General features: G+C 43.2%; 1 protein-coding gene across 15 annotated transcripts in view; it reads right to left on the reverse strand.

The window, feature by feature from the left end:
• Window positions 1-635: 635 nt before the first annotated feature.
• Window positions 636-25,325, reverse strand: part of RBM47 (RNA binding motif protein 47) — a 205,461-nt gene continuing 180,771 nt past the window's right edge. For 7 of the 15 annotated variants that reach the window (XM_054683772.2, XM_001145550.8, XM_009447537.5 and 4 more), the window contains 4 exons: window positions 14,974-16,127; window positions 13,714-13,920; window positions 9,943-10,154; window positions 636-3,476 (listed from right to left, as the gene is read on the reverse strand). In XM_054683772.2, the coding sequence (XP_054539747.1) occupies window positions 3,237-3,476; window positions 9,943-10,154; window positions 13,714-13,920; window positions 14,974-16,096 (1,782 nt within the window). In that variant the 5' untranslated portion in view covers window positions 16,097-16,127 and the 3' untranslated portion in view covers window positions 636-3,236. The remainder of the gene's footprint in view (window positions 3,477-9,942; window positions 10,155-13,713; window positions 13,921-14,973; window positions 16,128-25,325) is intronic. The other 8 variants (XM_054683773.2, XM_063808749.1, XM_024356071.2 and 5 more) reach the window with 2 other exon arrangements.

The following is a 25,325-nucleotide window of genomic DNA, read 5'->3' on the forward strand; positions in this document are numbered from 1 at the left end:
GTAAAGCCTTTGGGATTATAAATAAACTTTGGCACTGAGGGTGGTGACAGGCTTTGTCACATCCTATTCCAATCCCGATTTGAGTATTATTTGAGTGTTCAATCTCCTACCACTTGAGCCAAAGTTTGAGGATACTCATAATTCACAATTCAGCTATGTAACCCATCTTTTTTTTTTTTTAGATGGAGTTTTGCTGTTGTTGCCCAGGCTGGAGTGCAAAGGCATGATCTCGACTCACTGTAACCTCCGCCTCCTGGGTTCAAGGAATTCTCCTACCTCAGCCTCCCACGTAGCTGGGACTACAGGCACCCACCACTATGCCTGGCTAATTTTGTTTGTATTTTTAGTAGAGATGAGGTTTCACCATGTTGGCCAGATGGTCTCGAACTCCTGACCTCAGGTGATCTGTCCGCCTTGGCCTCCCAAAGCGCTGGGATTACAGGAGTGAGCCACCGCACCTGGCCGATGTAAACCATCTTCAATGGTAGTCCCAAGACAAACACATGACCGTTAACTTGCTGATTTCTCCAACGGAAAATATCGAATTAGCCAATCCTTTCTATACTGTAAGGGTTTTCCTAATTTTTTTAGAAAAAATAAATCAGTATAAAGAAAACACAATTTAAAATAACGTCTTGCGATTGCTTTAAAGAAAGCTTTATTTACTACATACATCCTAAGAATGTACTGTAAATGGAGCAAGATCTAAATAAAAGCTTTTCAAATATAAAGCAGCTAAAGTTAACTAAACCACTAGCAATGTTTGAAAACAGAACTCTAAAACTTTTTTTTTTACATTTATATAGTTTGTTCTTAACACTAAAAAAAACAAAAGTTCACATTTCAAGTTATAAACTTACCTCAGTAGTGTACATGAAATGGTTTTGAAACAATAGGAACAGATAAGTCCCAGATAGGAGGCTCACTGATACTTAATTGGCCATGTCACCAATGTTTGTTTTTAAGGGAGTTTGGTGGTTGCCATGTTAAGGTATCATTTTTTTAAATTCTTTCTTTCTCTCTTTCTTTCTTTTCTTTCTTTTTCTTTCTTTCTTTTCTTTCTTCCTCTTCCTCTTCTTTTTTGCAAATAATTTACAGGCATATGTAAAATACAGTAAGAATACTGGGTCACAGTTTCATCCAGTGAAACTCTGTGACAATCCTTCACTAGAAGGAGAGTACTTTCTTCACACAGTCAGGGGATGAGGATCTGATCCAAATTACATTTTGTCGAGTCACTCATTCCCACAGATTTGAGTTTGAATGCAGCTTGTGGGGTACATCATCAGGAACATTGCACAATTACTTTATGTCATTTAAAAGAATGATGGAAAGGAATGTTAGCGGTGCTTAAAGGCCTCAGTAGGCACTCAATAATTTTATAGAATAGTTAAATAAATATTGCTTACACATAAAAACTCATCTCAAGATGAGGGGGAAAAAGGCATTTGGGAATCTCTTAATTTAAAACAAAACAAAAGTACTTGCTAAGGGCATGATCCTCTTATGAATCCACAAGAATTCAGCCATCAACAAAAATCCTGTGAGTGGAAAGATTGTATGGATCTCTAACATGACATAAAAACGCAACTGCGTTTTACTTGCTACCTTATTGCACACCTCACTTCCTTGATTGAGCCTTTAAAAAACAATTCCAAGTTGATATTTTTTTTTAAAAAGTAGATGACAATCTTAACGTTTTACTGTATTTTACATTCACTCTGCTAAACAAAAGGCTTTAAACAGGCACAAAACACTGCAACAATACATTAACTTCCTAATAAAACAAACCTTTTTAATAACATTGAAATAAAATGGTTTCATTTTGCATTAAACTACATACCATGAACTTCTCCAACATAAAAGGACTAAAAACAAGCATTAGAAGATATTTACAAACTATCTTTAAACTTCTACAGGTCTCTCCTCCTCCTCCTGGATGTGCACACCCCAATCCAGTTCACCCATCAAGTGCACAGCAAAGGAAGAGAGGCCCATTTAATAAACATAATGTTTCCAACACCCTTGAGGACCATGGACAGTTTTGCAAGAAACATGGTAAGGCAACTAGAAGCATAACTTTCTGCTGAAAAGAGTCTCTGGGGGTCTTGTCTACGATAACATACATTCTTTGTCCCTACAAACTCATACTTCAAAAATGAATAAAAGCATCAGAAATGGCATTAAAGTTTTACATTGGGCAATTAAATAGCTATGCAAAGGTGTCTTATGCAACTCGATTAAAACCTTGTGCTTACTCTGCTACTGAAAATAGCACACGTAGAAGATAATACTTCCCCAACCAAACCAAAACAAAACAAAAAACAACGAAACAACAAACCCCAACAAAAACCCAGGAAGAAGTATAAAAGCCACCAGCTCCTCTATCAGAGCTACTTATCAGTCCTAGGCTTGCCAAACATTGCGGTGGGACAGGGAATCTGGGGAGGAGGGGACAGGGTGAGAGATGGGGGAGTGGGGGCATGTTTAAGGCTAAGGCACATGGAGAATGAGCCCCGGCTAACGGTGGCAAAGGAGAGCTTTCCAGTGTTTGGACTCAGAAGTGCGGCAAGTCTTTTCAATGTTGGCTTAAGGAGAGATCCAGTGTTTAATTTCTTTTAAAAAATAGTACCGCCATGATGATACATGGTAACACCATCAACCCTTAATGCCAGCAGAAATACAGAGGTTTTACTCATTTTAAAATTGCACTTTCCAGTATAACCTTTAAAATAATGCTTTATGTAGTATTTTTAAGCACTACTGTTTGTATCTTTAAATATTGTATATATTTTTCAAAATAGTTCCCTAGCTGCTCAAGTGTGCTTTTTTAATATATAGTTGATATATTATTGAAGGTACTACAAAATAGAAATCTCTGGAGTGCAGAAGTTAAGAAAATAACCTTCATACTGAAAATATATCCTTAAAAAAACAACAACAACAACAAAAACCTCTATACAAATGTAGTACAGCATACAAATTTTTAAAAGATGGTATGAAGGCACGAACCATTGCAAGTCTTTTGGAAATGTATGAACGTAGGCATGCTAAGTTGAAAATAGTCTTAAAAAACTAGTGAAAACTTCATGTATATAAAATATTTCAGAAATAAATCTGCTAACATTCTTCACTTTCAGGTTGCATGTGTGAATCCAACATGTTCCTTCTTCATAAATAGTCAAGCGTTCCTTCAGTGGTGTTTGTGTGGTCTGTCTTCGTGCTGGTCACCAGCCTCAGTATGTCTGGTAGACGTCGGGGATGGGGACCTGAATGGCAGCAGCAGGGAAGGCCTGAGGTATGTAGCCTGCGTATCCTCCATACACGGCGGCCGCGGCTGCCGCGTTCTTCTGTAGTGTGGCGATCGTGGCTGTAGCTGGAGCAGCAAATGGCACGTAACTGGCCCCGTAGATCCCGGCAGTAGGAATTCTCTGAACGTTTGGAGCCACCGTGTATACTGGAGTTATTGGGCGGCCCTGAGGAGAAGAGACAAAAAGGAGCCTTCCTGAACACGTGTATGTACCTATCATCCATTCATTCAACAAGCCTCTCCCAGAAGAGGGGAATACAAAGACACAAAAGCAAGGGAGAGAAAGGCAGAGGGGCGGGCAAATAGCAATTATTGTAAGCAAGTGGGAGAAGAGCCACTGAAGAGGTAAGGTGGAGCTGCATCCTCAAACTCAGTGATGCCACCTTGCGAAAGTGAGAGGCCTGGAAGGCTGAGGGAAAGGTGGAATACAGTTGCCCCTCAGTATCCTCACAGGTGATTGGCTCTAGGACCTCCGTGGATACCAAAATCCTCAGATGCTCGAGTCCCTGAGAGAAAATGGCGTATTTGCATTTAACCTATGCACATCCTCCTGTATACTGTAAAAAAATTTTTTTTCATAGAGACAAGGTCTCACTATGTTGCCCAGGGCTGGTCTTGAACTCCTGGCCTCCAGCAATCCTCCTGTCTCAGCCTCCCAAAGTCTTGGGACCCATACACTTTAAAAATAATCTCTAGATCACTTATAATACCTAATATGATGCAAATGTTATGTAAATAGTTGTTATATTGTATTTTGACATTTGTATTTTTTTATTGTTGTATTGTTATTTTTTATTGTCTTTATTCAAGCCACGGTTGGTTGAATCCAGATGTAGAAACTGCGGATAAGGAGGACCTTCTCTGTACTGTATTCCGGAATCTTCTACTTACCATTTCACTCAATCAGTCTATGCCCCAGAGTGAGCTAGAGAAGGCAGCGGAGAATCTACCATCCACACAATTGATTTCACAGTAATTAAAAATCAGTATTTTTCCTTAAACATGGCCTCTAGATACATGCCAGCTGCCTCAACTCATACTTAACTGATGGAATGTGATCTGTCTCAGAGACAGAGAGAGGAACAGACTGTGTCAACTTAGAGAAACAAAATATACTGATCTCCAAAGGGACAGCTTCTTAAGCTGTGACCTTAAAAAATTGTGACCATACACAATTTTCAGCCAATGTGATGGTTTCCATCACCTCCCACCTAAGAGATGACACCATTAATGTATACAAATTGTTGTAGAAGCTTAGAGAAAGAACCAACTAATGGGGAAGTTGGAGAAAATGTCTCAGCAGCGGGGATATTCGAGCTGAGTTTTGAAGGATAAAGAGCAGTTTCCAAATGAGGAAGAAGTGGGCAAGGACAAGCTAAGTAAAGCTGCCTGAACTGTTGACGGCCACCACTGGCTCTAGAAAAGCCCCTGCTACTTCCTTCTGTCTACTTGAAAGTGCAACGTAAGATGTTTTCAGAACAAACAGGAGTATGAATGGGAAGACTGTGGTTCAGTATTTCCCAAAGTGTTTGCCATGGAACTAGTTCTGTGAGATGCTTCATTGAAAAGAGATTCTGAATAAAATAAAACATTCATTTAACAAAATATTTGGTGCACCTCATGAGCCATACAATGCCTGGTAGTAAATGCTGGTATGGTCTCCCTATATGTTAATACTTCTTCAAAATAAACAATTCAGCATATGTGAAATGGTGAATTAAAATAATTATTTCTTCCTGGATTTTTATAAAGGAATTAGCTCTAATTTCTGTTACAAAATTTGCAAATCAGAGTTCCAAAATTGTGCTCAAAGGAACTTAGGAACTTCTAGCCTAAGATTACTTTTTAAAACTATAATCAAATAGTAATTATAATTTATAATAATTTTAATTTATAATGATAATTATAACAATTAATAACTCAGAGGCTGGGTGAGGTGGCTCATGCCTGTAATCCTAGCACTTTGGGAGGCTGAGGTAGGAGGATGGCTTGAGGCCAGGAGTTCGAGACCAGCCTGGGCAACATGGCGAAACCTTGTCTCTGCAAAAGATACAAAACTTAGCCAGCCATGGCGGTGCGTACTCCTGTAGTTCCAGCTACTCAAGAGGCTGAGGTGCAAGGATCACCTGAGCCTGGGAATTCAAGGCTGCAGTGAGCTGGGATCACACCACTGCACTCCAGCCTGGGCAATGGAAGTGAGACCTTGTCTCAAACAAAACAAAACAAAACAAAACAAACCCCCAAACTCAGGCACTATTCTAAGTGCCTTATTTGTATGACAGTATTGAATCATCACAGCCACCAGTAGAGTTGGTACTATGATTATATGGAGTTGTGTGGAAGTGTTAAATGACCTGCACAAAGTGACACAGCTTTTAAGCAATGCAATGTGTGACTCTGGAGCCTGCACTTTTAGCCCTACGTTAACTTGCTTCTTACAACCCTAAACAATGAGTGTCTCATCCGTGACATTTTACAACCAGGGAGAGGAGCTCCAGAACTGGAAAGACTGTGGTTCACAGCAAGACACAAGTCACCTTTTCCACATGTGTGGACGTAGGTTTAATAACCAGTGCAAAAAGGGAGAGGAAACGGCAGGGAAGGCAACATGTGAGAGAGACCTTTCCATGTGCTACAGGACGGCCCAACACCTGGGTTCAGGCTGCCCACTCCAACACCAAGTTTTGCACATAGACATGCACTGGCTTACGGCCTGGAATCAAGAGTAGGTCCCCAAACCCATGGCTTCTCTTTTCATTCGTGTGATGTCCCTTTTATGATAGCATTCACCACACTATAAGGACAAAGCATGCAGAGATCAGGCATCTGACCTCCCAATCCCAATTCTACTCCCGGCCAGCAATTCTGTCTCCTTGCTGGGCCTTAATTTTCTTATCTGTAAAATGAGAATATATGGGGAAGCACTTGGTTTTGCTTTCCATGGTTTCAGTTACCTGCGGTCATTTGAAGTCTGAAAATATTAAACTGAAAATTTCAGAAATAAATAACTCATAAGTTTTAAATTGTGCACCCTTCTGAGTAGTTCCATGAAATCTCATGTCATCCCTCTCCGTCCTGCCCGGGACACCAATCATCCCTTTGTCCAGGAAAACGACACTGTCTGTGCTCCATGCCCATGTCACTTAATAGTCATCTGGGTTATCAGATTGACCGTCAAGGAACCCTTATTTTACTTAATATCAGCCCCAAAGTGCAAGAGTAGTAATGCTGGCAATTTGGATATGCCAACGAGGAGCACTAAAGGCCTTCCTGTAAATGAAAAGGGGAAAGTTCTCTACTTAATAAGGAAAGAAAAAAAATCCTATGCTGAGGTTGCTAAGAACTACAGTAAGAAAGAAATTTTCTATCTGTGAAATTGTGAAGAAGGAAAAAAAATTCGTGCATAGTATATTATTAGTTTGGTAATATCTGTGTTTCAGGCATCCACTGGGGGTCTTGGAATGTATCCCCCAAGGATAAGGGGGGACCAGTATACAATTGCATTAATACAGCATCATCAAAGAGCAGGAATAAAGAAAAATGCAATGATGGTAGTGGGAGAAACATTTACCCATCTCTAAAAAGTGCCTCTAGCAGGAGAATCGCTTGAACCCTGGAGGCGGAAGTTGCAGTGAGCTGAGATCCCGCCACTGCACTCCAGCTTGGGTGACAAAGTGAGACTCCATCTCAAAAAAAAAAAAAAAAAAAAAAAAAAGTGCCTCTAATTCAGGTGAAGAGTCCCTGCAGTCTTCCCTCCTGTCAAGGAGGAGCAGTTATCCTTGCTCTAACTATACCAAGTGGTGTTGTTAAATTGGCTAAATAGGAACACCCCTGAGCGCCTACAAGGTAGGGGAGGATGATCGAAGGTAGGGGAGGATAAGCAAAGACTGCAAATAAGAACCCTGATGGTGGCCGGGCGCGGTGGCTCACGCCTGTAATCCCAGCACTTTGGGAGGCTGAGGAGGGCGGATCATGAAGTCAGGAGATCAAGACCATCCTGGCTAACAGGTGAAACCCCGTCTCCACTAAAAAAATACAAAAAATTAGCCAGGCATGGTGGCACGTGCCTGTAGTCCTAGCTACTCAGGAGGCTGAGGCCGGAGAATCGCCTGAACCTGGGAGGCGGAGGTTGCAGTAAGCCGAGATCGCGCCACTACACTCCAGCCTGGGCGACAGAGCGAGACACCGTCGCAAAAACAAACAAACAAACAAACAAACAAAGACAAAAGCAAACAAAAAAAAACCCTGATGGCAACAGCCAGTGCGGACTGATAGGAGACAGAAATAGTCAGGACATGATTATGGTGCCTGGAATTTGGACCTGACCAGAACTCACAGTGCACATGAAAGACAAGTGTTCATGAATTTCTTAGTAAAGGAGAATTAGAAATTATTATCAGAATTCCACTAAGTACTGCTGCTACGTTATTGTAAATATTTACCGTCAGTCCACAAGTATTATAACTATACTTAGTTGTTATTCTACAGTGTCATTTACAACCAATTCCTCTTTTTGTCTTTCAGAGATCCCAAGTTAAAGAATACTTAATGACATACTGAAAGATAAATAAGCTTCAATTAGTCTGCCCTTTCTGAATAATGCAGTCAAGACTAGCGTTCAGAGTGGGCAAAAGCAAGTAAACAGCATCCTACTGTGGAGGGTCACAGGCCTGGCTCTGTTTCAGAATCAGTGAGGAGCTGTGCAAAATATCAATTCTAGGACCCCAGCCCAGTTTGACTGAATTGGAATCTTCAGGGATTAGAGTCTAAGAATCTCTGTTTTTTAAAAAATGTAGGCAATGGCTCATGCCTGTAATCCCAGCACTTTGGGAGCTTGAGGTGGGAGGATCGCTTGAGCCCAGGAGTTCAATACCAGCTTGGGCAACATAGCAAGACTTTGTCCCTACAAATAAAAAAGTTAGCCGGGCATGGTGGTGCGTGTCTGTGGTCCCAACTACTTGGGAGGCTGAGGTGGGAGGATTGCTTGAACCAGGGAGGTTGAGGTTGCAGTGAGCCATGCACTCCAGCCTGGGTGACAGAGTGAGACTGTCTCAAAAAAATCAAAAATCAAAAATCAAAAAAAGTGGCCTGGATAATTCTTTTTCAATTGGATAAGGGATCTTGGGCCTGAGTACTTGTGATTGGTATTCACGATTCACTGCCTCACAGAGAACAGCTTTAACAAGATTTTCGTCTGTTAAATGGATGTCCTCCCTATGTCCTATAAGGTGAAGATACAAAGAAACAAGACACAGTCTTTGGTCTGTAGGAGCTTCATTTTCCTTGGGAGATAGAACACACTGGCAGCCATAGGCCAAGTAATGATGTAGTAATGAGGAGTACAAGAGAGAAAATTTCATGGCCGGGCGCAGTGGCTCACACCTGTAATCCCAGCACTTTGGGAGGCCGAGGCGGGCGGATCACGAGGTCAGGAGATTGAGACCATCCTGGCTAACACAATGAAACCCCGTCTCTACTAAAAATACAAAAAATTAGCCAGGCATGGTGGCGTGCGCCTGTGGTCCCAGCTACTCGGGAGGCTGAGGCAGGAGAATGGCGTGAACCTGGGAGGCGGAGCTTGCAGTGAGCCGAGATCGCGCCACTGCACTCCAGCCTGGGCGACAGAGCGAGACTCCGTCTAAAAAAAAAAAAAAAAAGAGAGAGAGAGAAAATTTCTCTAGGAGGTGGATGGGAAAGATTCTATGGAAGAGATGAGAATAAAGAAACCAGGATACACTATGAACAAAGGTGGGGAAGGAGGCCAACATGGTAAGATGAGTTTGGGAAGAGATAGGGGAACAGTGGGAGATATGGTTGGAAGAGAGGATTATGGGCATATTTTGTAAATTTATTTTTGAGACAGGGTCTCACTCTGTTGCCCAGGCTGGAGTTCAGTAGTGCAATCACAGATCACTGCAGCCTTGACCTCAAGGCTGGTCAAGTGGTCCTCCTGCCTCAGCCTCCCCAGTAGCTGGGACTACAGGCATATGCCACCATGCCAGGCTAATTAAAAAAAAAAAATTGTAGAGACAGTGTCTCACCATGTTGCCCAGGCTGGTCCTGAACTCCTGGCCTCAAGTGATCCTCCCATCTTGGCCTCCCTATGTGCTGGGATTACAGGCATGAGCCACTGTACCCAGCACAAAATTTTACGTATCTATACAGATGTTCTTTCTCTCTCTCTCTCTCTACACACACACACACACACACACACACACACACAGGGGGTTAACAATTTTTAAAAAAATCTTCATTGAGCTGCAGTTTGAAATGTGAAAATGTGAAATCACTCCCTGGACTTTGTGTGTCAGCTCTTTAACAATATGAGCTAAAAATTATCCAGTGCTATTTTAAAAAAATATATGCACAATATTATGACACTGTGAAAAATTACACATAATTTTTGCATATTGATTACCACCCTTAATACAATGATATTATTAGGGTAGTACAATTAATTAAAAATTTTTTTTTCTGTCATGCTTCAAATTCAAAATGCTTTGTGCCACCCAACCGCATAGCTGTAACAGAGAGCCAGGCACACAGTAAATTCTCAGTGCTGAATACTAAATGAATCCATGTTAAAGAGAGGCTTCACACACAAATGACAATGCCTGCAATAAGAACTCTACCTGGAAAGGTGGTGGCGTTGACACAGTGGGAATGACAGCGGCTGCGGCGGCTGCGGCTGCGGCTGCGGCAGCAGCAGCACTGGCTGGGTCTGGCTGCACAGCAATGGGGCTGATCATGTGCTCCACTGTGTGGATTTTGCCATCTTCAATCATTTTAGGGGCTGGAGCTGCTGGAAACATGGAATACTGAGCCCCAATGGCAGGGATGGCTACTGCAAGAGAAGCAAGAAGGAAAAACAGGTCAATCACTTTCAGTCGCTGAGTAGGGTCCAGCACTTGCTCTAAGATATTTTTTATTTTTATTTTTTTAAAAACTTTTCTTTTTTTTGAGACAGGGTCTCACTCTGTGGCCCAGGCTGGAATGCAGTGGTGCAATCAAGGCTCACTGCAGCCTCAATCTCTTGGCCTCAAGAGATCCTCCCACCTCAGCCTCCTGAGTAGCTGGGACTACAGGTACAGGCCACCTTGCCCAGCTTTTTGTTTTTGCTGTTGTAGAGACAGGGTTTTGCCACGTTGCCCAGGCTGGTCTTGAACTCCTGAGCTCAAGCGATCCAACTGCCTTGGCCTCCCAAAGTGCTGGGATTACAGGTGTGAGCCACCACGCCCAGCCTAAGATATTTTTTAAAACCACGTTTAGAGGTCCTGGGCCTCTCCATACTCACTATTGTTCTCTCAGTACAAGCCATGTACCCAGATGCCTGCTCCCTAGAGGAAGGGATGGGCGGTGGCAGGTAACTCCCCCTGCCTGTTGTGGAAGAGACCCCTAGAGTAAGGCTTTTGCACCAATATTTTCTACTATTTCTACAGAAAAATCACAGTTTGAATCTTATTCTTGATGTCCTACTGAGCAAGAAAGGGCCTCTGACTATGGGAAAACAGGCTTAGACGAAGAAGTAAGATCAGAGGCTTGATGCCTACTGCCTGTGAGAGTTGGGCCTGCCTGTTCCTTCCTACTCACCTCACCCATTACCAGCCGCACTGCCTTTTTTTCACTTTCACCACTATTTAAGAAACAGGTGCTGTTGAGGATTTCATTCTGAGAACTCAGACCTGTGTACATCCTCCCCACCCTGTATTTCAGATTTCAACATTACCGATTCAAGGAAAAACACATGGTAAAAAAAATAGCACATTCCCCAGTTTCCTCATGCCCACGCAAAGTAGTGAAGCTGTGGAGTGATTGGCTTTTAGTGGGACCTCCCAATTCAAAGAATTTCTGCAAGTAAAGTCCAAAATTACGATTTCAACCAGAGATTCAAACAGCAGCTATTGAATGTCAAGGTACAGTAAGAAGAGATCAAAAGGAAAAGATATCAGCCCTTTTGTGTGAGTGTGTGTGTGTGGGGCGGGGGGGGGGTGTATGTGTGTATGTGTGTGTGTGTGTGTGTGTGTGTGTGTGTTGAAAGGACAAACAAAAATATGAAATGTGTACACAAAGAATCTTTCTATTTCTGGTTTTCTCCAACTGTAGGTACATTTATTCTAAATAGGACAGACTCAATCAAAGGTAAAGAGACAAATGATTGTAAGCTAAACAATGGTACAGCCATTCGATAAAATATACCTAAAACCTTAATCAAATCTTTTACCTGTCTTTCCAACCATATCTTCCACTGGTCTTGTGCCCAGATACTTCACCACCACCCTGGTGCCTCTCCTAAAATACAATGTTCTCATTTTCTGGATGATCAGAAATAGACGCCAACGGATGGGGCCCAGAGAGGGTTGTGAGTTTAAGCTACAAGGGGTTGTATGAAGTAAATGAATTGTTCTGGCTATCAGCCCACAGGAATTTCTACCTCAGGCTCCAGGACACAACTTTACATAGTTAAAGATTATTTAACAGTTCTTTTCTCTTGTTAAACCTTAAGCTACTGTAACTTGCCAAAAGGAGTTCCCTTCTCAACAAGTAGAAGTGACGACTCCCATATCCAGGCTCTATTTTATTAAGTTACAGAGCTGTGGGATCAGTTTTACTTTGCCCACAGTGCCAATGACATTTAAAAGGCAATCTAGTCTAAGGAGTCACTTAACTGCAGAAATTGCAGAATTTTTACACAGGCAAAAAAAAAAAAAAAAAAAAAATCATTACTAGAATCATCAAAAGAAAGTTCAATTGGGGAAATGCTTTTTAACTCTATGAGGCCAATGTGTACCTATGTCCCAAATGCACAGATTCCTTGACTCTATTTTAGCTAGGGAGAGAAGTGTACAATCTCAACCAGAAGAAAATCAGAGTAGCTGGGCTCCAAACAGTTCTTCAACTTCCTCCTGCTGAAGCCAGGAGGGGGTCTGGAGGAGGGTCGTGCCAATTACCCACGGACTGAGCTTTCCATGTGTTTGGATGCTTCTGCAGGGTGCTACGTGAGTTTGTGATAGACTCACACAATGGAGTTAATGTTTTTTGCAGGTTCGGGTCAGAAGACCGGCCTCACATTAGATGGTCATGGGCACTAATGACATTAATAAACAGGTTTGTAGGGCCTGGAGGTGAAAGCTAAGTTCAGGGTCCCTGGCTTGAAATACTTGAGCATCCCTACTCCCAATCTACTGATCCAACTAGAGGAGGAAATGAGTGCTGGAAATGAGAAACCAGGGAATTAGCTGCAAAAATTTTCAGCAAAGGCCAGGTGCAGTGGCTCATGCCTATAATCCCAGCACTTTGGGAGGCTCAGGCGGGTGGCTCACTTGAGGTCAGGAGTTCGAAAACAGCCTGGGCAATGTGGTGAAACCCCATCTCTACTAAATATACAAAAATTAGCCAGGCATGGTGGTGCGCGCCTGTAGTTCCAGCTACTCGGGAGGCTGAGGCAGGAGAATCGCTTAACCCGGGAGGTGGAGGTTGCAGTGTGCCGAGATCATGCCACTGCACTCCAGCCCGGGTGACACAGCAAGACTCCATCTCAAACAACAACAAAACTTTCACCACTGCCTTGTCCTCAAGCATTCTTATTTGCTCAGACCATGACAAGGGACAAAAGGTGCTGCTTACTCCTGAAGGGGAATTTTCTGCCCTTCCAAACAACTCTCAGAATGGGGCAATAAGCTCTACCCTCCGACTTCAGATGGTCGGGGCAGAAATAGGCCTGAGTAAGGAAAAGACAGGTTTTACCTGATGGAAGATACAGAAAGCCTCATGTTCTTCCTTTCTTCCCCCTACAACTCTCCTTACTTAGCCACAGACTGAGACAAAACCTAACAATGGGTGACAGCCCTTTGAAAACCTTACTGCATGGCCAGGCGCAGTGGCTCACTCCTCTAATCCCAGCACTTTGGGAGGCCGAGACGGGTGGATCATAAGGTCAGGAGATCGAGACCATCCTGGCTAACACGGTGAAACCCCATCTCTACTAAAAATACAAAAAAAAAAAAAAAAAATTAGCCGGGCATGGTGGTGGGCACCTGTAGTCCCAGCTATTCTGGAGGCTGAGATAGGAGAATGGTGTGCACCCAGGAGGCAGAGCTTGCAGTGAGCCAAGATCACGCCACTGCACTCCAGCCTGGGCGACAGAGCGAGACTCTGTCTCAAAAAAACAAAAAAAACCTTACTCAGGCAAGTTTGATTTGAACATAGTCAAAGCTACACCATCCCCTGAAGTTCTAGATAAGGAGGTCCAGGGGGTCACTTTATTTTTGCCTTGTCTCTAGCTGCCTAGGAGAAGAGGAACCCCTGTGCAGATGTGAGAGCCTGAAAAACCCTTGGATTCACTTCAAACAGAAGGGCTGGGGTTTATGCTGAATGGGAGCATTCTCAATCTGCTTCATACTGACCTGTACCAGGTTTAATGGCAACTGGGTTGACGGTAGGGATTTCCAAATTCGGCACCAGTTCATATCCTTTTTCTTGCTGCTTTCCTTTCCCTTCATGATATCGGCTATATATACCACGGCCAGCAGAATATCCCCCGAGGTAGGAACCCCTGGGCCCTGGGGCTCTGTTGCCAGCTGCACCTCGCCCTCGGCCTCTTATGCTGCCTGCTTGTAATAACAACACAAAAGATGATCAGCAACCAACAGTGACGGTGCTGGAGGCAGACCTCAGCCCTTGGTTCTCGGCATTTAACTGCCCCAGTCTTAATTGCAGGTGGCTACACCTTTGCTCTTTAATAGGCTGGTAAAGATGCTTCCAACATTCTATTTCAGCCTAGATTTGCATCCTAAGCATGTCTTCTTAGTACAAGAGGCAAACTTGCAGGGTGAGTTTCTAGGATTGTATCTGCAATTTCAGTAAAGAAAAACATTCAAAGACTACCCACCCCCCCCGCCCCCCCCCAAAAAAACTGTGGCCAGATGTGGTGTCTTATGCCTGCAATCCCAGCACTTTGGGAGGCTGAGGCGAGAGGATGGTTTGAGCCCAGGGGTTCAAGACCAGCCTGGGGAACATGGTGAGACCCTGTCTCAAAAAAAAAATATATATATATATATATATATAAAATACATATATATATACTATTAAATAATTTTTTTAAAGTTAGATTTGGAAGGGGATTTGCTGGTCCACCTTCCTCATTTCATGCTTGAGAAAACAGGCCAGGGGAGATTAAAGTGACTAACTAAAGTCACAGACCCAGTTAATCAGAGAACAGGACCCAGAACCTATGTATCTTATTTTCCAGGTAATGCTGGGTGTCATTATATCCTAATCAGTGATAACAAAAAACAAAATTAAAAATCACGGACTCCACCAACATCTTAAGATTTAATATCACAAGCAGGTTTTAACGTAAGCACCAAGAGAATGGTGGACTAGCCCCTAACCCGGTGGACCTCGGCAAGGCAGAATTCCAGCACTTGCATATTCCTGTGATTTTACCGCTCACCCCAGAACGATCTGTATTTCTATCAGTGCTGCGTAAGTGACGGCCTTCGGTGCCAGGAAAGAATTAGACCCAGAATGCAAACCCAAAAGGGGGGTGGGAGGGCCTTCAGCACCTACCAGCTCAGCAAATGCCAGCCACGGTATCCCTGGTGCCCCCTGCCTAGGAGGCAACGTTCTTGGGGGCCCCACCCAGGAGAAGAGCTCCCACTAACCTTTCACAAAGTAGTCCCTGTTGGGCCCAATGAGCGCGTTGTAGGGGTAGCCGTAGTAGGCCAGTGTGTAGGGGTCGCAGGAGTACACGTAGCTGGGCTGCTGCGCTGCCTCAGCCGCGCCGCCGCCCCTGGCTGCCTTCTGGTAGCGCGAGTACTGCTCCTTGTCCACGGGCTTGGCCAGCGTGACCTCCAGGCACGAGCCCTCCAGCTCAGTGCCGTTGAGGTTGTTCATGGCATGCACGGCATCCTCGCGGCTGGTGAAGTGCACGAAGGCGTAGTCGCGGATCTTCTTGACGCGCTCCACGCAGCCGGGGTTGAACTGGCCGAAGCTCTTCTTGATGGTGTCCTCGGTGGTCTCGATCATGAGGTTGCGCACGTAGAGGATCTTCACGGTCTCCATCACGTCCTCGTCCACGTCGATCTCAGGCTCGGCCCAGTCCACGGCGATCTGGTGGCCCCACAGCTGGATGCGGCCAGGCATGAGCTTGCGGCGAGCCATGGCAGCCGCGCGGTGGCTCTCGTACTCCACGAAGGCGAAGCCGCGGTTCTTCATCTTGTCGGCCGCGCTGGCGTAGACGATCACGTCCAGCACGCCCTCGGTGACCTTGGCGATCTCCTCCAGGATTTCCTCGCGCTTCTTCATCTTGGGGATCCCGCCGATGAAGAGGCGGCAGTTGTCCACGCTGCAGCACACGCCAAGCAGGCGGCCCGGGCGGATCTCGTAGTTGTTGAGCTCACGCACTGCGCGCTTGGCCTCGTGCTTGTGGCAGTACATGACGAAGGCGTAGCCGCGGTTCTTGCCGTCAAAGTCCATCATAAGGCGCAGCTCGTAGATGCGGCCCACGGCCTCGAACACGGGCACCAGCTCGTCCTCGTACACGTCGCGCGGGATCTTGCCCACGAAGACCTCGCAGCCACGCTGCGGGTGCGGGCCCTCCCAGCCGGGCGGTGGGCCGCCGTACTTGCGCTGCCCGTTCTCTTGCACCATGCTGTAGCCCGTGCGCTCCATCAGCGCCAGCAGTGCTGCCTCGTTGGGCGCGCCCGCCACGCCCTCGGGCACCTTGGCCGAGGACCCGGCGGCCGAGTCACTGCTCATGGCTGCGGTGGAATCCTCTGCGGTCATAATGTCAAAGGCATCCACAGCTGGCGGAAACCTGGGGAAGCAGAAAGAAGCGTGAGTGGGGAACCGCTGGATCTTGCCTCCTTTGGGTTGTGTTTCGCAGCCTTGCAAGTATGCATTAATAGGCCACGGGGGAGGGGAGGTGGTTTAAATGAGAAATAGGATGGAGGCGTTCTGGAAATGCAGCAGCCCTACATTTGTCTAAAATAGTCAAGTTGTCTTGCAGCAAAAACCAGAAGTGAGTTAGGAGAGAAAAAAAAAAAAAAATCAGAATGAGCAAGTACTTCCATTTCATCAGTACCCCGACAGCTTTGAAGTTTTGCGAAGCTGCTCTCATTTTTGGTAAAAACCTCACGTTCTTTTGCTTCATTCCTGCACCGTTAACTCCGCCTGATTTCCTTGTTATATGGAATTTGACAAACTCCATGTATTTCTTTGGTGAACACAGCTTTCTTCTTTTCTTTTTTAAGGGAGTCTTTTTAATTGTAGGAATGGAAATACAGTGAAGATTTTAAATTATTAAAGAAAACTTTTAGAAGCTGTCATTGTATATAGAGAGCTGTATATTAAAGCTTTTTACAAGGAAGAAATGAAATGTGCACATTGCCACGGGCTTGGTCCAGGAACTGTCATAAGAGCTAATCTGATTTTGATGGTGGCATTCAGGTAAAATTCTTGGTGTGAAGCATTCAAAGATTTGGAATCAGTCCTTGAAGAGCTAGACTGACTTCAAGCTGGGGGACTGGGAAGCAGCATCTACCTGGTAAACCACACTATTGTTTTCAGAGAACTGTCACCTGCATTCTCTTAATTTTCTTAACCTCTGTATATGGTACATGGTATTATCTTCAGTCCCAATTTGGTCATGGGGAAATAGGCTTAGGTTGAGTAAACTGCCCCATTTCACACAGCAAGTGTCAGCTTGTAGGCAGACTTGATTCCAAGTTTTCTGGCTCCAGATTCCCTGTTTTTTCTTCCAAACCAATGCTGGGCAATCGAATTTTCTATGATGCTAGAAAAGCTGTCACTTGCCACATGTGGCTACTGAGCACTTGGAATGGGGCTAGTGTGACTGAGGAGCTGGATTTTAAATTTTAATTAAACAGCCACGTATCACAGTGCAGGTCTGAACTGTGCCGCCTTCACTTATATGGCCGACGGCTCTGTGGAAGTGATTCTAAATTATGCAATAAGATTATTACGATGAGCTGCAGACTATACTTCTGTAATGAAAGGCTCCAATTCGCCTTTTAAAAAATGAAATCTATTTCATTTTTTGGACTATAAAAGTATTCAGTTAAATTTATAGAAAGTTAAGAAAAGTACATAAGAAATTATTCCTAATTTTCCTACCCAATGATAGCACAATGAAACTTTCTCATCTGTTTTCTAGATGTTTTCTTGAGGAGGTGGGAGGGGGAAGCCTGGCTTCCTCCTAATTTACATGGTGCTACTTTATGTTATAAGCATTCCTCTATATTCTTAAAAATCTTTGTAAAAACATCATTTTTAATGGCCATATAAGGTTTCATCAATTAATTAGAACCCGGAGTATCATTCATTTTTTAAAATTTAGGACTAGGAGATGCATACAAGAATATTAAGAGAAATTTCAAGGATAATAAAAATGAATTTGATCATTGAAGGAAAAAATAAAACTATAATGAAACAAAATAAATCTGAGCTATTTATTTGCCAGATGGCCAAAATAGTTCTTTTGTGGTTAATTTGCTCTAATATCAAGTGGCAGTACAGTTTAGCAGGTAAGTATGTGGCTTCTGGAGCCAGACTGCATATGTTTGTTTGTGAATCTCAGCTCTAATACTTGCTAGTGTTAGCTGCTCCATGCCTCACATCAGTTTCCCTACCTATAAAATCAGAATGATAATAATAGTATTAACCTCATTAAGTTTAGAGGAGTGAGTTTATACATACACAGCATTTTGAATGGTGCCTAGAATATTATAAATGCTCAAGAAATGTCAGTTATTAATTTCATCCAAACTTTTGAGTAAAATCTTAGACCAATTCTTTCAATTTTAGAGTAATTCTTAAGATAAACATTTTCAGTTCTTTAAAAATATCTGTTACACGTGGCTTCTATTCTTATTATTTTTTTCCTCTTCAAGTGCTTGGAAGCTGGTTTGATGTCTCCAGTTATCATGAAATTTTTTTGTAGTATACTTGGAAAATTAGTTTCTGTAGTTTCAAGTTGAAAAACATTTTTTTTTTCTTTTTTTAAAAATAGAGATGGAGGGCCAGGCAGAGTGGCTTGTGCCTGTAATCCCAGCTCTTAGGGAGGCAGAGGTGGGAGGATTACTTGAGCCCAGGAGTTTGAAACCTGCCTGGGCAATATAGAAAGACCTCGTTCTCCACAAAAAAAGGAACCAAAAAAAAAAAAAGATCCCAATTAAAATAGAGATAGAGTCTCACTATGTTACCCCAGCTAGTCTCGAACTCCTGGGCTCAAGTAATCCTCCTGCCTCAGCCTCCCAAAGTGCTAGGATTACAGGCATGAGCCACCACACCCAACCAAGAAATTTCAACATTAAATCTGAACATGAAGACCTTTCCCTTCTTCCAAATGGAAGATAAGGATATATTTTTAAGAGGACTATTTGCATAAACACCCATGTAGTTACAATCTGTGACCTGGGCAGGAAATGCCAGGTACATATATAAATACATAGGAGACAATTCAAGATCTTACCTGTTGTACTGTATACAACATTAACTGACTACAGTCCAAGGGAATAGAACTTATCTCTGCTGAGATAGGTGGAGTTGCCTTCCTGTCACCCTAACTGTACTTTGAAACTACTATTCTACCTACAAAAACAGTCTTACAGTAGTCAGGCTATGGAGTCATTGCCAATTCCAACCCCAATAATATAAGAAAAAATCCTGTTTGCTTTCAGTCTGAAATCTGCTGGTGTCAGTAACACAATTATCTCTACATATTTTAAAATAGCGATAGCTTATTTCTTACATCAATGGGCCAAGAAAAGCCATTCTTCACCTATGCTATCATCTTCTGTAATAAACAAACCATGTTAGCGACCCTGTTTTTATTTTTACTTTGGCCTCTAGGAAGTTCACGATTGATTTTTTTCACTCCAATTTTAGTAACTGTAGGGGACATTACAACACACTTGCATGTTCATCTAATTTGGGTTATAGTTTCATTTTTTAGTTTTCTTCTATTTTTTCAGTTTTCCCAGTGACATGAATTGAGCTGTTTGTATTATTTATCTTATTGTTCACATGTTCTTATAAACCATGTTGTAATTTTGGAGGAGAAGAATCAATGCATACATACATGCATATATATCTAATTACAGCCAGACATTGATTAATGCAATATCCAAATTTGCTGTGTCTCTTACACCAACTACAAGTATTGCATACCAACAAGTGAGAACCACAATGAGATACTACTTCACACTCATTAGGATAGTTATTATAAAAACAACAAAAAACAGGAAATAAGCATTGGCAAGGACGTGGAGAAATTGAAACCCTCATGCAGTGCTGGTAGGAATATAAAATGGTACAGCCGCTGTAAAAAACAGTATGGTGGTTCCTCAAAAAATTAAACCTAGAATTACCATTTGATCCAGCAATTCCACTTCTAGGTATATACCCAAAAGACTCAAATAGATACTTGTATAATGATGTTCACAGCAACAGTATTTACAGTTGCCAAAAGATGGAAGCAACCCAAATGTTGATCAATGGATTATGATAAACAGAACGTGGTATACATATACAATGCAGTATTATTCAGCCTTTTTTCTTTTGCTTTTTTTTTAGACAGAGTTTCACTCTGTCACCCAGGCTGGCGTGCAGTGGTGCAGTCTCTGCTCACTGCAACCTCCACCTCTCAGGTTCAAACAATTCACCTCAGCCTCCCAAGTAACTGGGGCTACAGGCGCACGCCACCACGCCCAGCTAATTTTTGTATTTTTAGTACAGGTGGGGTTTCACCATGTTGGCCAGGCTGGTCTTGAACTCCTGACCTCAGGTGCTCTGCCCGCCTCGGTCTCCCAAAATGCTGGGATTACACGTGTGAGCCACCGTGCCCGGCTTATTCAGCCTTGAATAAAATTCTGATACGTGCTACAATATGGAAGAACCTTGAAGACATTATGCTAATAGTGAAATAAGCCAGACACAAAAGGATAAATATTATATGATTCCACTTATATAAGGTACCTAGAGTAGTCAAATTCATAGACAGAAAGTAGACTAGTGGTTACCATGGGCTGGAGAAAGGGAGGAGTGGGGAATTAGTGCTTCATGGGTGTGGGTGTTTTAATTAGGGATAATAAAGGTCTGGAGATGGATGGTGGTGATGGCAGCACAACAGTGTGAATATACTTCCTGCCAATGAAGCATACACTTAAAAATGGTAAAATGTTATGTATAATATACCACAGTAAAAACAAAATCCTTTAAAAAAAAGAGAAGGTTCAGAGATGCAAAAAAGACAAAAATTAGAGTTGATAAAACTAGGATTTCATTAGAGGCCATTAAAAAATGGTACACTGGGCTGGGCACAGTGGCTTACACCTGTAATCCCAGCACTTTGGGAGGCTAAGGTGGGCGGATCACCTGAGGTTGGGAGTTCGAGACCAGCCTGACCAACATGGAGAAACCCCATCTCTAATAAAAATACAAAATTAGCTGGGCGTGGTGGCACATGCCTGTAATCTCAGCCACTCAGGATGCTAAGGCAGGAGAATCCCTTGAACCTGGGAGGCGGAGGTTGTGGTGAGCTGAGATGGCGCCATTGCACTCTAGCCTGGGCAACAAGAGTGAAACTCCTTCTCAAAAAAAAAAAAAAAAAGGTACACTGACTCAGGTTAACACATTCAAGAAAATCTTATGGCCTACAAGTTTTATTCTCCTTATCATCATGTTTAATATACCATATTAAATAAATTATATGGTGTGCTACTCTACTCAATGAATTCAGATGCCAAACACTTAGATATATTAAAAGATAAATGAGGCTGGGCTCAGTGGCTCACGCCTGTAATTCTGGCACTTTGGGCGGCTGAGGCAGGCAGATTGCTTAAGCTCAGGAGCACGAGACCAGCCTGGGCAACATGGCAAAACCCCATCTCTACAAAAAGTACAAAAATTAGCCGGGCATGGTGGTGTGTGCCTGTAGTCCCAGCTATTTGGGAGGCTGAGGTGGGAGGATCACCTGAGCTCGGGAAGTTGAGGCTGCAGTGAGCCGTGACTGCGCCACTGCACTCCAGCCTAGGCAACAGAGTGAGAACCTGTCTCAAAAACAACAACAACAACAATAACGAAAAGGAAAAGATTTTCAAGTTACTTTGAAAAAGACAACTGTACAGCTAACATGACCCTTCTCTCAAAGATGTAATGAAATGCTTAACTTATTGTCATTATATGTGCTTTAGATTAGCATTGGCAAGCTATGGCTGTGGGCCAAATATGGCCTGCTGTTTGTTTCTATAAATAAAATCGTATTGGAACACAACCCTATCCTTAAAAAAAGAAAAAGAAAAGATAACGTATGGCTGCTTTTATACTACAATGGCAAAGCGAAATAGTTGAGACCCAGACAGTGTGGCTCATGAAGCCTAAGGCATTTACTCTCCGGCTCTGTTGACCCCGGTCTAGGAGATGTGGAAGAGCGCATCCTTGAAGCTCTTGGATTCTGCTTGCTAAGTATGATAGTTTTCCTATGCTGAATGATAACTTAATTTCAGGATTAATTTTTAAATTCTAACTGTTTTTTTTTTTTTTTAGATGGAGTCTCACTCTGTCATCCAGGCTGGAGTGCAGTGGTACGATCTTGGCTCACTGCAATCTCTACCTCCAGGATTCAAGCGATTTATCTGCCTCAGCCTCCTGAGTAGCTGGTATTACAGGTGCATACCACCATGTCCGGTTAATTTTTGTATTTTTAGTAGAGATGGGGTTTCACCATGTTTGCCAGGCTGGTCTCGAACTCCTGACCTCAAGTGATCTGTCTGCCTCCTAAAGTGCTGGGATTACAGGTGTGAGCCACTGTGCCCGGCCTTAAATTCTAACATATTTTAAAGACAGTGTTGTTTGGCTGGGCGCGGTGGCTCATGCCTGTAATCCCAGCACTTTGGGAGGCCGAGGAGGGCGGATCACAAGGTCAGGAGATTGAGACCATCCTGGCTAACACAGTGAAACCCCGTCTCTACTAAAAATACAAAAATTAGCCGGGTGTGCTGGTGGATGCCTGTAGTCCCAGCTACAGGGGAGGCTGAGGCAGGAGAATGGCGTGAGCCCGAGAGTCGGAGCTTGCAGTGAGCCGAGATCACACCACTGCACTCCAGCCTGGGCGACAGAGCGAGACTCCGTCTCAAAAAAAAGAAAAAAGACAGTGTTGTTTAGCTGCCTTTCCCCCTCTTCCAAGCTGTTTTCCGTTTAACTCCAATGGCCAAATTTATGAGACATGGAAGAAGAAAATGTCTGATGAAGGTTGTTGGCTCAGCTCCCGACACTTATATATTAATAATTTCTTAAAATTCCAAAAGAGATACAAGAGGGTTTGTTTTCATTCATTCATTCATTCATTCATTCAGCAAATAGTTATTGACCACCTGCTATGTGCCAGATACTGTGCTAGCTATGATGGACCTCGTCCTTGTGGAGCTGACTTCTGAGTTAACTGAACTCAGTTAACTGAATTACGCTTCAAATGCCAAATAGGTGAGAATTGAGGTATTTGTACTCATGATTACTGACCAGAGCCTGCTTCAAAAGGGTCGTACCCCTCACCATTGTTAACATTCGTTTCTGATAAGGCCATAGCTCCCCAAGTTAAAAGCCCATATACCATCAGAATTTTGCTTTTAAATATATCAGGGGTGTCTGGGGACTAGTGTGAAATACCATATCCTGAATGTTGAGATTCTTGCTTGGGGCAGAAGTGTGGACAGAATGAATAATAAGTATACTTCAGAAGTAGAAACTTATCTGTGAGCAAATCAAAATATCTAGATAAATAACACAGAGTTCCCCAGTTTCATCCATTCACCATGTGACAGTTTTAAAAGGGACTGGGCATTCTGGTTTAGGCTTCGTAGCATGTTGAATAAATGCAAGTCTCTAGAGTCAGACAGTCTGAAGTCCAAATCTTAGTTCCTCTACTTCTAGCTGTGAACCTTGAGAAAAGCCATTTAACATCATTAAGCATCTATATTCTTATCTCTAAAATGATGACTATATTAACTAATGTTTACTGAATGCCTATTATGTGATAGGCAGAGTGCTATGCTTGTGCATATTAACCCATTCTAATCCTCACAGTGTCTATATGGGATATTACTAGGGTCTCCACCCTACAGATAGGGAAACTGAGGCACAGAGAGGCTAAGTAGATTCTCAGTTAATGAGCATCAGAGCTGGTGTGTGAACCCTGGGAGTCTGATTTTCATCATAGGGCTGTGATGAGGATTAAGTAAAATGATTTGTGTAAAGTTCTTAGTGCAGAACCTAGCACTAAGTGATCAAGGAATGTTAGCACAAGAAAATTGAACTTAAGGCTGGGCGTGGTGACTCATACCTTTAATCCTAACACTTTGGTATGCTGAGGCAGGAGAATTGCTTGAGCTCAGGAGCTTGAGACTAGCCTGGGCAACATAGTGAGACCCCATCTCTACAAAAATTTAAAAAATTAGCTGGGTGTGGTGGCGTAACACCTGTGGTCCCAGCTATTTGGGAGGCTGAGGTGGGAGGATCACTTGAGCCTGGGAGGTCAAGGCTGCAGTGAGCTATGATTGTGCCACTGTACTCCAGCCTAGGTGACAGAGCAAGACCCAGTCTCAAAAAAAAAAAAAAAAGGAAACAAGACAATCAAACTTAAAAAAAAAAATTGAACTGGAGGGAGGATCTTGCCCCATGTAGGATTCTGTGTTTATGGGAAAACAGGCAAGAGGTTATCCCAGCCAACTTTAAACCAGTCAGTAGAGAAGCCTAGCCTGTGAGTTCTGGTGGAGACTAGTGTATCAGAGTCTCCCAGATTCCTTTCATAGCAGGTAAGCTGTCTGGCAGTGTGATTCTCCACTGGTGATGTGGCTTATGCATCCATGTGTAAGCCTGTTTCTCACCTAATCCTTGGCTAAAGCACTTTGCAGAAGCTCTCCCAGAAAGAACATGAAGAGACTTGCCACACTGGATGCAAAATGTCCAACCATCTATGTAGATGCCAAATCCCCTGAGGTAGGACCCTCCCAGCACACAGCTATTCCTCCCAACACTAAAAATGCATGAGTCTTCACTGAAGGCTGCTAGCATTAAATAAACATGGCAATATATTTGAAATAAATCATTTACTCACAGTTTTGTATATAAAACAAGCAGAAAAAATATACTTTCAAATCAAGCTATTATTATTCTGAACTAGGGATTTTTGTTATGTTTTAGGGAGAGTTTGAACTTGTTGGGTTAAAATAAAATTTCAAGGCAAACCGGTAAAGCAGACATCATCAAGGATTTGAATTCTCTTTTTAGCGTTGGTTCAGAGTAGCTTTCATTAGGATTTTAACTTTGAACTGGGACATTTTAGAGGGCAAAGGATACCAGTATACTACTGGGAAATATTTTCAATGTTTACATACCAGTCTTTACCTAGGATCAAAATCATGCATGAGTTTACTCTAGAATTAATAAGACTACCGGTCCGCTGCACTGGCTCAGGCCTGTAATCCCAGCACTTTGGAAGGCTGAGGCGAGTGGATCACAAGGTCAGGAGTTCAAGACCAACCTGGCCAAGATGGTAAAACCCCATCTCTACTAAAAATTCAAAACAGGCCAGGTGCAGTGGCTCACGCCTATAATCCCAGCACTTTGGGAGGCTGAGGCGGGTGGATCACAAGGTCAGGAGATCGAGACCATCGTGGCTAACACAGTGAAACCCCATCTCTACTAAAAATACAAAAAAATTAGCCGGGCATGGTGGCAGGCACCTGTAGTCCCAGTTACTCTGGAGGCCGAGGCAGGAGAATGGCGTGAACCCGGGAGGCGGAGCTTGCAGTGAGCCGAGATCGTGCCACTGCACTCCAGCCCGGGTGACAAAGCGAGACTCCGTCTCAAAAAAATAAAAATAAAAAAATAAAAAAACAAACAATTAGCCAGGCATGGTGGTGGGTGCCTGTAATCTCAGCTACTCGGGAGGCTGAGGTAGAGAATTGCTTGAACCTGGGAGGCAGAGGTTGCAGTG

This window comes from Pan troglodytes, chromosome 3 (genome assembly GCF_028858775.2).
Source record: "Pan troglodytes isolate AG18354 chromosome 3, NHGRI_mPanTro3-v2.0_pri, whole genome shotgun sequence".
Classification (NCBI taxonomy): Eukaryota; Metazoa; Chordata; class Mammalia; order Primates; family Hominidae; genus Pan; species Pan troglodytes.